The sequence below is a fragment of the Hyla sarda genome, unplaced genomic scaffold (genome assembly GCF_029499605.1).
Source record: "Hyla sarda isolate aHylSar1 unplaced genomic scaffold, aHylSar1.hap1 scaffold_215, whole genome shotgun sequence".
NCBI lineage: Eukaryota > Metazoa > Chordata > Amphibia > Anura > Hylidae > Hyla > Hyla sarda.
In genome coordinates this window covers 270,392-286,974 of record NW_026608817.1, presented here as the reverse complement: position 1 = coordinate 286,974, position 16,583 = coordinate 270,392, and the positions used below count along the sequence as shown (strand labels likewise).

General features: G+C 44.2%; 1 protein-coding gene across 1 annotated transcript; it reads right to left on the bottom strand.

The window, feature by feature from the left end:
- Window positions 1-1,070: 1,070 nt before the first annotated feature.
- On the bottom strand, window positions 1,071-16,069 carry IAPP (islet amyloid polypeptide). Its single transcript, XM_056552966.1, has 4 exons — window positions 15,908-16,069; window positions 2,974-3,060; window positions 2,654-2,893; window positions 1,071-1,416 (listed from the first exon to the last, which is right to left on the bottom strand). The coding sequence occupies exons 1-4, from the start codon at window positions 15,946-15,948 to the stop codon at window positions 1,227-1,229; spliced, it is 558 nt and encodes a 185-aa protein (XP_056408941.1). The 5' UTR covers window positions 15,949-16,069; the 3' UTR covers window positions 1,071-1,226.
- Between the last annotated feature and the right edge of the window lie 514 nt (window positions 16,070-16,583).

Here is a 16,583-nt window from a genome sequence, read left to right as displayed (position 1 = left end):
TTATACTCCAGAGCTGTACTCACTATTCTGCTGGTGAGGTCACTGTGTACATACATTACATTACTTATCCTGTACTGACCCTGAGTTATATCCTGTATTATACTCCAGAGCTGTACTCACTATTCTGCTGGTGAGATCACTGTGTACATACATTACATTACTTATCCTGTACTGATCCTGAGTTATATCCTGTATTATACTCCAGAGCTGTACTCACTATTCTGCTGGTGAGGTCACTGTGTACATACATTACATTACTTATCCTGTACTGATCCTGAGTTATATCCTGTATTATACTCCAGAGCTGTACTCACTATTCTGCTGGTGAGGTCACTGTGTACATACATTACATTACTTATCCTGTACTGATCCTGAGATATATCCTGTATTATACTCCAGAGCTGTACTCACTATTCTGCTGGTGAGATCACTGTGTACATACATTACTTATCATGTACTGATCCTGAGTTATATCCTGTATTATACTCCAGAGCTGTACTCACTATTCTGCTGGTGGGGTCACAGTGTATGTGGAGATTCCATTTATATGTAAATTGTATAATGAGGTTAGGGGGTGTCAGGTGGTCACATTATCTGGGTCGGTGAGGAGTTGGTGTGGGTGGAGCGGTGGGCAGTTGGTGTCGATGGAAAGGTGGGGAGTTGAGTGAGGGGTTGGTGTTGGTGTAGCGGTGAGTAGTTGGTGTTAGGGGAGCGATGAGCAGTTGTTGGTTGAGACGTCGGGAGATGGTGTTGGAGGAGTTGGTGTTGGTATAGTGGTGAGGGGTTGGTGTCGGTGGAGCGGGGGGGAGTTGGTGTCGGTGGAACGGTGGGGAGTTGGTGTTGGAGCGGTGGGAAGTTGGGTGAGGGGTTGGTGTTGGTGTAGCGGTGAGTAGTTGGTGTCGGTGGAGCGGTGAGCAGTTGGTGTTGGTTGAGCAGTGGGGAGACGGTGTTGGAGGAGTTGGTGTCGGTGGAGCGTTTGGGAGTTGGTGTCGGTGGAGCGGTGATGAGTTGGTGTCAGTGGAGTGGTGGGTGAGTGGTGTGGTGTCGGTGGAGCGGTGGGAAGGTGGGTGAGGGGTTGGTGTCGGTGGAGCGGTGGGAAGGATGGTGAGGGGTTGGGGGAGCGGTGTGGTGTCGGTGAACGTTGTGGTTTGAGCAGCTGTTCCGGTATTTGAGTTAAGGTTTGGCAGCCGTCGTCCTCTAGTGAGAAGTTCCTGGGATGTGAGGGGTTAATCCTGGAGCAGGTTGAAGGACTCGCGCTGGAGGAGACCCACAATGTCCCTTTTGCCGTATGTGAAGGATCCAACGTTCGTAGGCGCAAAGATGGCACCGTGGCTGTTACCGGATCTCACCAAGAAGTCGGCCAAACGCTGAGTGACGCAGGTCGCCGTGTTACATCTCCGCTTCTCTATCTGACTCCTGCGGGAGGAAGAGACAACACGGGTAAAGCAATACTCTGCAGATCTGTAGAGAGGTCAGAGGTGTAATAATCTGCAGGATATATCACTATGTATCAGGAGGAGGAGAGGAGAGAGCGATGTTCTGCAGATCTGTAGAGAGGTCAGAGGTGTAATAATCTGCAGGATATATCACTATGTATCAGGAGGAGGAGAGGAGAGAGCGATGTTCTGCAGATCTGTAGAGAGGTCAGAGGTGTAATAATCTGCAGGATATATCACTATGTATCAGGAGGTAGAGAGGACAGAGCGATGTTCTGCAGATCTGTAGAGAGGTCAGAGGTGTAATAATCTGCAGGATATATCACTATGTATCAGGAGAGGACAGAGCGATGTTCTGCAGATCTGTATAGTGGTCAGAGGTGTAATAATCTGCAGGATATATCACTATGTATCAGGAGGAGGAGAGGACAGAGCGATGTTCTGCAGATCTGTAAAGAGGTCAGAGGTGTAATAATCTGCAGGATATATCACTATGTATAAGGAGGTAGAGAGGACAGAGCGATGTTCTGCAGATCTGTATAGAGGACAGAGGAGTAATAATCTGCAGGATATATCACTATGTATCAGGAGGAGAGGACAGAGCGATGTTCTGCAGATCTGTAGAGAGGTCAGAGGAGTAATAATCTGCAGGATATATCACTGTATCAGGAGGAGAGAGGACAGAGCGATGTTCTGCAGATCTGCAGAGAGGTCAGAGGAGTAATAATCTGCAGGATATATCACTATGTATCAGGAGGAGAGGACAGAGCGATGTTCTGCAGATCTGCATAGAGGTCAGAGGTGTAATAATCTGCAGGATATATCACTATGTATCAGGAGGTAGAGAGGACAGAGCGATGTTCTGCAGATCTGTATAGAGGTCAGAGGTGTAATAATCTGCAGGATATATCACTATGTATCAGGAGGTAGAGAGGACAGAGCGATGTTCTGCAGATCTGTAGAGAGGTCAGAGGTGTAATAATCTGCAGGCTATATCACTATGTATCAGGAGGTAGAGAGGACAGAGCGATGTTCTGCAGATCTGTAGAGAGGTCAGAGGTGTAATAATCTGCAGGCTATATCACTATGTATCAGGAGGTAGAGAGGACAGAGCGATGTTCTGCAGATCTGTAGAGAGGTCAGTGTTGTAATAATCTGCAGAATATATCACAGTGTAGCTGTTGGTTACCACCTACCCCCCCTCCTACCCCTCTCACCTCTTGGTTCTCTCCAGCAGAGGGCGGTGCAGGTTCGGGGTGATGCTCTGCAGGGGGTGGTGCAGGCTTGGGGTGATGCTCTGCAGGGGACGGTGCAGGCTTTGGGTGATGCTGTGCAGGTGGTGGTGCAGGCTCGGAGTGATGCTCTGCAGGCGGTGGTGCAGGCTCGGAGTGATGCTCTGCAGAGTCACCGTCCATCCTTTCTCTAATGTCCCATTAGAAATGTCGCTGATCTTCAATCTAGTTATAAAAGCCAATCAGAGTCTGTTCCCAGGTCACATGATCTCGTATAGAGTGTAAGCTCTGCAGACTACACTGACCTGTGTGTGGGGGCAGCGTCCGGGCCGATGAGGGTCACAGACAGGACCAGGAGGATCAGCACCGAGGGTCTCATGGTGTGCGGGAAACTGAGGAGGAAGATGGAGGTTATGTCAGAGGGGGCAACAAGGGTCACAGGGGCCCACAGCAAGGGTCACAGGGGCCCACAGCAAGGGTCACGGGTCCACAACAAGGGTCACAGGGGCCCACAGCAAGGGTCACATTGGGCGCCACAACAAGGGTCACGGGTCCACAACAAGGGTCACAGGTGTCCACATCAAGGGTCACAGGGGTCCACATCAAGGGTCACAGGGGTCCACAACAAGAGTCACATTGGGCGCCACAACAAGGGTCACAGGGGTCCACAACAAGGGTCACAGGGGCCCACAACAAGGGTCACAGGGGTCCACAACAAGGGTCACAGGGGTCCACAACAAGGGTCACATTGGGCGCCACAACAAGGGTCACAGGGGCCCACAACAAGGGTCACAGGGGCCCACAACAAGGGTCACAGGGGCCCACAACATGGGACACAGGGGCCCACATTAAGGGTCACAACGGGTCCACAACAAGGGTCACAACGGGTCCACATCAAGGGTCACAGGGGCCCACATTAAGGGTCACGGGTCCACAACAAGGGTCACAGGGGCCCACAGCAAGGGTAACGGGGGCCCACAGCAAGGGTCACAGGGGCCGTAATACAGTTCTGCCTGTAAGCAATGAAAAGCTTGGAATTTTGCACAAGACAGGTGGAGGAAACAGCTCTAGGGCCAACTCCATGTATACGGGGCCCCAGGCAGTAAAGTCAGCAGGCTCCTCCCACTTGACTTTTCTACACTCTATATTACCCAAGGGACAGTAGACTCAGTATGCTCCTCCCACATGACTCTTCTCTACACTCTATATTACCCAAGGGACAGTAGACTCAGCAGGCTCCTCCCACATGACTCTTCTCTACACTCTATATTACACAAGGGGCAGTAGACTCAGCAGGCTCCTCCCACATGACTCTTCTCTACACTATATTACCCAAGGGACTGTAGACTCAGCAGGCTCCTCCCACATGACTTCTCTACACTCTATATTACCCAAGGGACAGTAGACTCAGCAGGCTCCTCCCACATGACTCTTCTCTACACTATATTACCCAAGGGGCTGTTGATCAAGCAGGCTCCTCCCACATGACTCTTCCCTAAACTCTATACTATTACACAAGGGACAGTAGACTCAGCAGGCTCCTCCCACATGACTCTTCTCGACACTTTATATTACACGAGGGGCAGTAGACTCAGCAGGCTCCTCCCACATGACTCTTCTCTACACTATATTACCCAAGGGGCTGTTGATCAAGCAGGCTCCTCCCACTTGACTCTTCCCTAAACTCTATATTATTACACAAGGGTCAGGAGACTCAGCAGGCTCCTCCCACATGACTTCTCTACACTCTATATTACACAAGGGGCAGGAGACTCAGAAGCACTACCCTGTATACTTCACTGGGGCCAGCCATATACTATACAGCGCTGCGGAGCACTACCCAGTATATTGCCCTGGGGCCGGCCGTATACTATACAGCACTGCGGAGCACTACCCTGTATACTGCAGAGCACTACTCTGTATACTGCTCTGGGGTTGACCATATACTATACAGCGCTGCGGAGCACTACTCTGTATACTGCGGAGCACTACCCTGTATACTGCACTGGGGCTGGCCGTATACTATACAGCGCTGCGGAGCACTACTCTGTATACTGCTCTGGGGTTGTCCATATACTATACAGCGCTGCGGAGCACTACCCTGTATACTGCACTGGGGCCGGCCGTATACTATACAGCGCTGCGGAGCACTACTCTGTATACTGCTCTGGGGTTGACCATATACTATACAGCGCTGCGGAGCACTACTCTGTATACTGCTCTGGGGTTGACCATATACTATACAGCGCTGCGGAGCACTACCATGTATACTGCGGAGCACTAACCTGTATACTGCACTGGGACCGGCCGTATACTATACAGGGCTGCGGAGCACTACTCTGTATACTGCTCTGGGGTTGTCCATATACTATACAGCGCTGCGGAGCACTACCCTGTATACTGCTCTGGGGTTGACCATATACTATACAGCGCTGCGGAGCACTACCATGTATACTGCGGAGCACTAACCTGTATACTGCACTGGGACCGGCCGTATACTATACAGCGCTGCGGAGCACTACTCTGTATACTGCTCTGGGGTTGTCCATATACTATACAGCGCTGCGGAGCACTACCCTGTATACTGCTCTGGGGTTGTCCATATACTATACAGCGCTGCGGAGCACTACCCTGTATACTGCACTGGGGCCGGCCGTATACTATACAGCGCTGCGGAGCACTACTCTGTATACTGCTCTGGGGTTGTCCATATACTATACAGCGCTGCGGAGCACTACTCTGTATACTGCTCTGGGGTTGACCATATACTATACAGCGCTGCGGAGCACTACTCTGTATACTGCTCTGGGGTTGACCATATACTATACAGCGCTGCGGAGCACTAGTCTGTATACTGCTCTGGGGTTGTCCATATACTATACAGCGCTGCGGAGCACTACTCTGTATACTGCTCTGGGGTTGACCATATACTATACAGCGCTGCAAAGCACTACCATGTATACTGCAGAGCACTACCCTGTATACTGCACTGGGGCCGGCCGTATACTATACAGCGCTGCGGAGCACTACTCTGTATACTGCGGAGCACTACTCTGTATACTGCTCTGGGGTTGACCATATACTATACAGCGCTGCGGAGCACTACTCTGTATACTGCTCTGGGGCCGGCCGTATACTATACAGCGCTGCGGAGCACTACCATGTATACTGCTCTGGGGTTGACCATATACTATACAGCGCTGCGGAGCACTACTCTGTATACTGCTCTGGGGTTGACCATATACTATACAGCGCTGCGGAGCACTAGTCTGTATACTGCTCTGGGGTTGTCCATATACTATACAGCGCTGCGGAGCACTACTCTGTATACTGCTCTGGGGTTGACCATATACTATACAGCGCTGCAAAGCACTACCATGTATACTGCAGAGCACTACCCTGTATACTGCACTGGGGCCGGCCGTATACTATACAGCGCTGCGGAGCACTACTCTGTATACTGCGGAGCACTACTCTGTATACTGCTCTGGGGTTGACCATATACTATACAGCGCTGCGGAGCACTACTCTGTATACTGCTCTGGGGCCGGCCGTATACTATACAGCGCTGCGGAGCACTACCATGTATACTGCTCTGGGGTTGACCATATACTATACAGCGCTGCGGAGCACTACTCTGTATACTGCTCTGGGGTTGACCATATACTATACAGCGCTGCGGAGCACTACTCTGTATACTGCTCTGGGGTTGACCATATACTATACAGCGCTGCGGAGCACTACTCTGTATACTGCTCTGGGGTTGACCATATACTATACAGCGCTGCGGAGCACTAGTCTGTATACTGCTCTGGGGTTGTCCATATACTATACAGCGCTGCGGAGCACTACTCTGTATACTGCTCTGGGGTTGACCATATACTATACAGCGCTGCGGAGCACTACCATGTATACTGCGGAGCACTACCCTGTATACTGCACTGGGGACGGCCGTATACTATACAGCGCTGCGGAGCACTACTCTGTATACTGCGGAGCACTACTCTGTATACTGCTCTGGGGTTGTCCATATACTATACAGCGCTGCGGAGCACTACCCTGTATACTGCGGAGCACTACCCTGTATACTGCACTGGGGCTGGCCGTATACTATACAGCGCTGCGGAGCACTACTCTGTATACTGCGGAGCACTACTCTGTATACTGCTCTGGGGTTGTCCATATACTATACAGCGCTGCGGAGTACTACTCTATACTGCACTGAGTCCGCCATATTCTATACAGCGCTGCGGAGCACTACCCTGTATACTGCACTGAGTCCGCCGTATACTATACAGCGCTGCGGAGCACTACCCTGTATACTGCTCTGGGGCTGTCCATATACTATACAGCGCTGCGGAGTACTATGTATATGGCACTGAGTCCGCCATATTCTATACAGCGCTGCGGAGCACAACCCTGTATACTGCACTGGGGCCGGCCGTATACTATACAGCGCTGCGGAGCACTACCCTGTATACTGCACTGGGGCTGGCCGTATACTATACAGCGCTGCGGAGCACTACCCTGTATACTGCAGAGCACTACTCTGTATACTGCTCTGGGTTTGTCCATATACTATACAGCGCTGCGGAGCACTACCCTGTATACTGCAGAGCACTACTCTGTATACTGCTCTGGGTTTGTCCATATACTATACAGCGCTGCGGAGCACTACCCTGTATACTGCACTGGGGCCGGCCGTATACTATACAGCGCTGCGGAGCACTACCCTGTATACTGCAGAGCACTACTCTGTATACTGCTCTGGGTTTGTCCATATACTATACAGCGCTGCGGAGCACTACCCTGTATACTGCACTGGGGCCGGCCGTATACTATACAGCGCTGCGGAGCACTACCCTGTATACTGCAGAGCACTACTCTGTATACTGCTCTGGGTTTGTCCATATACTATGCAGCGCTGCGGAGCACTACCCTGTATACTGCAGAGCACTACTCTGTATACTGCTCTGGGTTTGTCCATATACTATACAGCGCTGCGGAGCACTACCCTGTATACTGCGGAGCACTACTCTGTATACTGCTCTGGGTTTGTCCATATACTATACAGCGCTGCGGAGCACTACCCTGTATACTGCGGAGCACTACTCTGTATACTGCTCTGGGTTTGTCCATATACTATACAGCGCTGCGGAGCACTACCCTGTATACTTCACTGAGTTCTCCATATACTATACAGCGCTGCGGAGTACTACTCTGTATACTTCACTGAGTCCCCCATATACTGTACAGCACTGCGGCGCACTACCCTGTATACTGCACTGAGTCTGCCGTATACTAAACAGCGCTGCAGAGCACTACCCTGTATACTGCTCTGAGGACAGCCATATACTATACAGCGCTGCAGAGCACTACCCTGTATACTGCACTGGGGCCGGCCGTATACTATACAGCGCTGCGGAGCACTACCCAGTATACTGCTCTGAGGACAACCATATACTATACAGCGCTGCAGAGCACTACCCTGTATACTACTCTGAGGACAGCCATATACAGCGTTGCGGAGCACTACCCTGTATACTGCACTGGGGCCAACCATATACTATACAGCGCTGCAGAGCACTACCCTGTATACTGCACTGGGGCCAACCATATACTATACAGCGCTGCAGAGCACTACCCTGTATACTACTCTGAGGACAGCCATATACAGCGTTGCGGAGCACTACCCTGTATACTGCACTGGGGGCGGCCGTATACTAAGCTGTCCAGAGTCCCTGCTGTGACCTCACACCTCAGTGTTTGTGTTCCTGAGCGGCTGCAGTTATCTGCTGGGAATATAAATGGGAACAAGCAGCAAAGAATATAGGAGGGAAGCGGAGCGGTCACTGAGAGGAGAGGCCGATGTGTCCCCCTGCTCAGTATATGGAGCCTCAGTGTGCAGGAAGATGTGATATATATATATATAACCCTGTGTGTACAGGAAGATGTGATATATATATAACCCTGTGTGTACAGGAAGATGTGATATATATATAACCCTGTGTGTGCAGGAAGATGTGATATATATATAACCCTGTGTGTACAGGAAGATGTGATATATATATAACCCTGTGTGTACAGGAAGATGTGATATATATATATATAACCCTGTGTGTACAGGAAGATGTGATATATATATAACCCTGTGTGTGCAGGAAGATGTGATATATATATAACCCTGTGTGTGCAGGAAGATGTGAAATATATAACCCTGTGTGTGCAGGAAGATGTGATATATATATAACCCTGTGTGTACAGGAAGATGTGATATATATATATATATAACCCTGTGTGTACAGGAAGATGTGATATATATATATAACCCTGTGTGTACAGGAAGATGTGATATATATATAACCCTGTGTGTACAGGAAGATGTGATATATATATATATAACCCTGTGTGTGCAGGAAGATGTGATATATATATAACCCTGTGTGTGCAGGAAGATGTGATATATATATATATAACCCTGTGTGTACAGGAAGATGTGATATATATATAACCCTGTGTGTATAGGAAGATGTGATATATATATAACCCTGTGTGTATAGGAAGATGTGATATATATAACCCTGTGTGTGCAGGAAGATGTGATATATATATAACCCTGTGTGTACAGGAAGATGTGATATATATATAACCCTGTGTGTACAGGAAGATGTGATATATATAACCCTGTGTGTACAGGAAGATGTGATATATATATAACCCTGTGTGTGCAGGAAGATGTGATATATATATATAACCCTGTGTGTGCAGGAAGATGTGATATATATATAACCCTGTGTGTGCAGGAAGATGTGATATATATATAACCCTGTGTGTACAGGAAGATGTGATATATATATATAACCCTGTGTGTACAGGAAGATGTGATATATATATAACCCTGTGTGTACAGGAAGATGTGATATATATATAACCCTGTGTGTACAGGAAGATGTGATATATATATAACCCTGTGTGTACAGGAAGATGTGATATATATAACCCTGTGTGTGCAGGAAGATGTGATATATATATATATAACCCTGTGTGTACAGGAAGATGTGATGTATATAACCCTGTGTGTACAGGAAGATGTGATATATATATATATAACCCTGTGTGTACAGGAAGATGTGATATATATATATAACCCTGTGTGTACAGGAAGATGTGATATATATATAACCCTGTGTGTGCAGGAAGATGTGATATATATATAACCCTGTGTGTGCAGGAAGATGTGATATATATATATATAACCCTGTGTGTACAGGAAGATGCGATATATATATAACCCTGTGTGTGCAGGAAGATGTGATATATATATAACCCTGTGTGTGCAGGAAGATGTGATATATATATAACCCTGTGTGTGCAGGAAGATGTGATATATATATATATAACCCTGTGTGTACAGGAAGATGCGATATATATATATATAACCCTGTGTGTACAGGAAGATGTGATATATATATAACCCTGTGTGTACAGGAAGATGTGATATATATATATATAACCCTGTGTGTACAGGAAGATGTGATATATATATATATAACCCTGTGTGTACAGGAAGATGTGATATATATATAACCCTGTGTGTGCAGGAAGATGTGATATATATATAACCCTGTGTGTGCAGGAAGATGTGATATATATATATATAACCCTGTGTGTACAGGAAGATGCGATATATATATAACCCTGTGTGTACAGGAAGATGTGATATATATAACCCTGTGTGTACAGGAAGATGTGATATATATATAACCCTGTGTGTGCAGGAAGATGTGATATATATATAACCCTGTGTGTGCAGGAAGATGTGATATATATAACCCTGTGTGTACAGGAAGATGTGATATATATATAACCCTGTGTGTACAGGAAGATGTAATATATATATAACCCTGTGTGTACAGGAAGATGTGATATATATATATAACCCTGTGTGTACAGGAAGATGTGATATATATATAACCCTGTGTGTACAGGAAGATGTGATATATATATAACCCTGTGTGTACAGGAAGATGTGATATATATATATATATATAACCCTGTGTGTGCAGGAAGATGTGATATATATAACCCTGTGTGTACAGGAAGATGTGATATATATAACCCTGTGTGTGCAGGAAGATGTAATATATATATAACCCTGTGTGTACAGGAAGATGTGATATATATATATATATATAACCCTGTGTGTGCAGGAAGATGTGATATATATATAACCCTGTGTGTATAGGAAGATGTGATATATATATATAACCCTGTGTGTACAGGAAGATGTGATATATATATATATAACCCTGTGTGTACAGGAAGATGTGATATATATATAACCCTGTGTGTACAGGAAGATGTGATATATATATAACCCTGTGTGTGCAGGAAGATGTGATATATATATAACCCTGTGTGTACAGGAAGATGTGATATATATATAACCCTGTGTGTACAGGAAGATGTGATATATATATATAACCCTGTGTGTGCAGGAAGATGTGATATATATAACCCTGTGTGTGCAGGAAGATGTGATATATATATAACCCTGTGTGTACAGGAAGATGTGATATATATATAACCCTGTGTGTGCAGGAAGATGTGATATATATATAACCCTGTGTGTACAGGAAGATGTGATATATATATAACCCTGTGTGTACAGGAAGATGTGATATATATATATAACCCTGTGTGTACAGGAAGATGTGATATATATATATATATATAACCCTGTGTGTACAGGAAGATGTGATATATATATAACCCTGTGTGTACAGGAAGATGTGATATATATATATATAACCCTGTGTGTACAGGAAGATGTAATATATATATAACCCTGTGTGTACAGGAAGATGTGATATATATATAACCCTGTGTGTACAGGAAGATGTGATATATATATAACCCTGTGTGTGCAGGAAGATGTGATATATATATATATATATAACCCTGTGTGTACAGGAAGATGTGATATATATATAACCCTGTGTGTGCAGGAAGATGTGATATATATATAACCCTGTGTGTACAGGAAGATGTGATATATATATAACCCTGTGTGTGCAGGAAGATGTGAAATATATATATAACCCTGTGTGTACAGGAAGATGTGATATATATATAACCCTGTGTGTACAGGAAGATGTGATATATATATAACCCTGTGTGTACAGGAAGATGTGATATATATATATATATAACCCTGTGTGTACAGGAAGATGTGATATATATATAACCCTGTGTGTGCAGGAAGATGTGATATATATAACCCTGTGTGTGCAGGAAGATGTGATATATATAACCCTGTGTGTGCAGGAAGATGTGATATATATATAACCCTGTGTGTACAGGAAGATGTGATATATATATAACCCTGTGTGTACAGGAAGATGTGATATATATATAACCCTGTGTGTACAGGAAGATGTGATATATATATAACCCTGTGTGTATAGGAAGATGTGATATATATATAACCCTGTGTGTACAGGAAGATGTGATATATATATATAACCCTGTGTGTACAGGAAGATGTGATATATATATAACCCTGTGTGTACAGGAAGATGTGATATATATATAACCCTGTGTGTATAGGAAGATATGATATATATATATAACCCTGTGTGTACAGGAAGATGTGATATATATATATAACCCTGTGTGTACAGGAAGATGTGATATATATAACCCTGTGTGTACAGGAAGATGTGATATATATATAACCCTGTGTGTACAGGAAGATGTGATATATATAACCCTGTGTGTGCAGGAAGATGTGATATATATATATATAACCCTGTGTGTACAGGAAGATGTGATATATATATAACCCTGTGTGTACAGGAAGATGTGATATATATATATAACCCTGTGTGTGCAGGAAGATGTGATATATATATATATAACCCTGTGTGTACAGGAAGATGTGATATATATAACCCTGTGTGTACAGGAAGATGTGATATATATATAACCCTGTGTGTGCAGGAAGATGTGATATATATAACCCTGTGTGTACAGGAAGATGTGATATATATATAACCCTGTGTGTGCAGGAAGATGTGATATATATAACCCTGTGTGTACAGGAAGATGTGATATATATATAACCCTGTGTGTACAGGAAGATGTGATATATATATAACCCTGTGTGTACAGGAAGATGTGATATATATATATATATATATATAACCCTGTGTGTGCAGGAAGATGTGATATATATATAACCCTGTGTGTGCAGGAAGATGTGATATATATAACCCTGTGTGTACAGGAAGATGTGATATATATAACCCTGTGTGTACAGGAAGATGTGATATATATATAACCCTGTGTGTACAGGAAGATGTGATATATATATAACCCTGTGTGTGCAGGAAGATGTGATATATATATAACCCTGTGTGTACAGGAAGATGTGATATATATATAACCCTGTGTGTACAGGAAGATGCGATATATATATAACCCTGTGTGTACAGGAAGATGTGATATATATATAACCCTGTGTGTACAGGAAGATGTGATATATATATAACCCTGTGTGTACAGGAAGATGTGATATATATATATATATATATATATATAACCCTGTGTGTACAGGAAGATGTGATATATATATATAACCCTGTGTGTACAGGAAGATGTGATATATATATAACCCTGTGTGTGCAGGAAGATGTGATATATATATATAACCCTGTGTGTACAGGAAGATGTGATATATATATATATAACCCTGTGTGTGCAGGAAGATGTGATATATATATAACCCTGTGTGTACAGGAAGATATGATATATATAACCCTGTGTGTGCAGGAAGATGTGATATATATATATAACCCTGTGTGTGCAGGAAGATGTGATATATATATAACCCTGTGTGTGCAGGAAGATGTGATATATATAACCCTGTGTGTACAGGAAGATGTGATATATATATATATATATAACCCTGTGTGTACAGGAAGATGTGATATATATAACCCTGTGTGTGCAGGAAGATGCGATATATATATAACCCTGTGTGTACAGGAAGATGTGATATATATATAACCCTGTGTGTACAGGAAGATGTGATATATATATAACCCTGTGTGTACAGGAAGATGTGATATATATATAACCCTGTGTGTGCAGGAAGATGTGATATATATATAACCTTGTGTGTACAGGAAGATGTGATATATATATAACCCTGTGTGTGCAGGAAGATGTGATATATATATATATATATATATAACCCTGTGTGTATAGGAAGATGTGATATATATATATAACCCTGTGTGTGCAGGAAGATGTGATATATATAACCCTGTGTGTATAGGAAGATGTGATATATATATATAACCCTGTGTGTACAGGAAGATGTGATATATATATAACCCTGTGTGTGCAGGAAGATGTGATATATATAACCCTGTGTGTGCAGGAAGATGTGATATATATATAACCCTGTGTGTACAGGAAGATGTGATATATATAACCCTGTGTGTGCAGGAAGATGTGATATATATATAACCCTGTGTGTACAGGAAGATGTGATATATATATAACCCTGTGTGTGCAGGAAGATGTGATATATATATAACCCTGTGTGTACAGGAAGATGTGATATATATATAACCCTGTGTGTACAGGAAGATGTGATATATATATATAACCCTGTGTGTACAGGAAGATGTGATATATAAATAACCCTGTGTGTACAGGAAGATGTGATATATATATAACCCTGTGTGTACAGGAAGATGTGATATATATATAACCCTGTGTGTACAGGAAGATGTGATATATATATATAACCCTGTGTGTACAGGAAGATGTGATATATATATAACCCTGTGTGTACAGGAAGATGTGATATATATATATAACCCTGTGTGTACAGGAAGATGTGATATATATATAACCCTGTGTGTACAGGAAGATGTGATATATATATATAACCCTGTGTGTACAGGAAGATGTGATATATATATAACCCTGTGTGTACAGGAAGATGTGATATATATAACCCTGTGTGTGCAGGAAGATGTGATATATATAACCCTGTGTGTACAGGAAGATGTGATATATATATAACCCTGTGTGTACAGGAAGATGTGATATATATATATATATAACCCTGTGTGTACAGGAAGATGTGATATATATATAACCCTGTGTGTACAGGAAGATGTGATATATATATAACCCTGTGTGTACAGGAAGATGTGATATATATAACCCTGTGTGTGCAGGAAGATGTGATATATATATAACCCTGTGTGTACAGGAAGATGTGATATATATATATAACCCTGTGTGTACAGGAAGATGTGATATATATAACCCTGTGTGTGCAGGAAGATGTGATATATATATAACCCTGTGTGTACAGGAAGATGTGATATATATATATATATAACCCTGTGTGTACAGGAAGATGTGATATATATATAACCCTGTGTGTGCAGGAAGATGTGATATATATAACCCTGTGTGTGCAGGAAGATGTGATATATATATAACCCTGTGTGTACAGGAAGATGTGATATATATAACCCTGTGTGTACAGGAAGATGTGATATATATATAACCCTGTGTGTACAGGAAGATGTGATATATATATATATAACCCTGTGTGTACAGGAAGATGTGATATATATATATAACCCTGTGTGTACAGGAAGATGTGATATATATATATAACCCTGTGTGTACAGGAAGATGTGATATATATATAACCCTGTGTGTGCAGGAAGATGTGATATATATAACCGTGTGTACAGGAAGATGTGATATATATAACCCTGTGTGTGCAGGAAGATGTGATATATATATATATATATAACCCTGTGTGTGCAGGAAGATGTGATATATATATAACCCTGTGTGTGCAGGAAGATGTGATATATATATAACCCTGTGTGTGCAGGAAGATGTGATATATATATAACCCTGTGTGTACAGGAAGATGTGATATATATAACCCTGTGTGTGCAGGAAGATGTGATATATATAACCCTGTGTGTACAGGAAGATGTGATATATATATATATATATAACCCTGTGTGTGCAGGAAGATGTGATATATATAACCCTGTGTGTGCAGGAAGATGTGATATATATAACCCTGTGTGTGCCAGGAAGATATAACCCCAATCCTGCAGCTGTGGATGATAATGTGTCTATGCCAAGCTGAGCTGTAGGTGGCACCAGGTAGGACACAGACAGACTCACCTGTGGGATGTGGAGCAGTCGAGAGACTCCAAGTCTGTCATCCAGGGAAGTGGCGCTCCGCACTGCTGCCAGCTCTTATATCCTCACACCTGGTTAACAGCAGACGTCACTGAGCACACTGCCACACACTGCACACTGATGGCACTGCGGGGACACCCAGCACCCGGGGACACCAACATCCAGGAGAGGGGAGGGGAACCCCAACACCCAGTAGAGGAGAGGGGAACCCCAACACCCAGTAAAGGGGAGAGGAACTCCAACACCCAGGAGAGGAGATGGGAACCCCAACATCCAGAAGAGGTGAAGAGGGGAACCTCAAGACCCAGGAGAGGAGATGGGAACCCCAAGACCCAGAAGAGGAGAGGGGAACCCCAAACCCAGTAGAGGAGAGGGGAACCCCAACCCCCAGTAGAGGGGAGAGGAACCCCAACACCCAGGAGAGGAGATGGGAACCCCAACATTCAGAAGAGGGGAACCCCCAAGACCCAGAAGAGGGGAACCCCCAAGACCCAGGAGAGGGGAACCCCCAAGACCCAGGAGAGGGGAACCCCCAAGACCCAGGAGAGGGGAACCCCAAGACCCAGGAGAGGAGATGGGAACCCCAAGACCCAGTAGAGGAGAGGGGAACCCCAAGACCCAGTAGAGGAGAGGGGAACCCAAAGACCCAGAAGAGGAG

What these genes read in the sequence shown, in the direction of transcription:
- IAPP (XM_056552966.1), bottom strand. Translation starts at nt 15,948, where the DNA reads ATGACAGACTTGGAGTCTCTCGACTGCTCCACATCCCACAG. An exon ending in GACTGCTCCACATCCCACAG is followed by an intron (nt 3,061 to 15,907) that starts GTGAGTCTGTCT and finishes CTTCCTCCTCAG; the next exon opens with TTTCCCGCACACCATGAGAC. An exon ending in CTGCTGGAGAGAACCAAGAG is followed by an intron (nt 1,417 to 2,653) that starts GTGAGAGGGGTA and finishes TTCCTCCCGCAG; the next exon opens with GAGTCAGATAGAGAAGCGGA.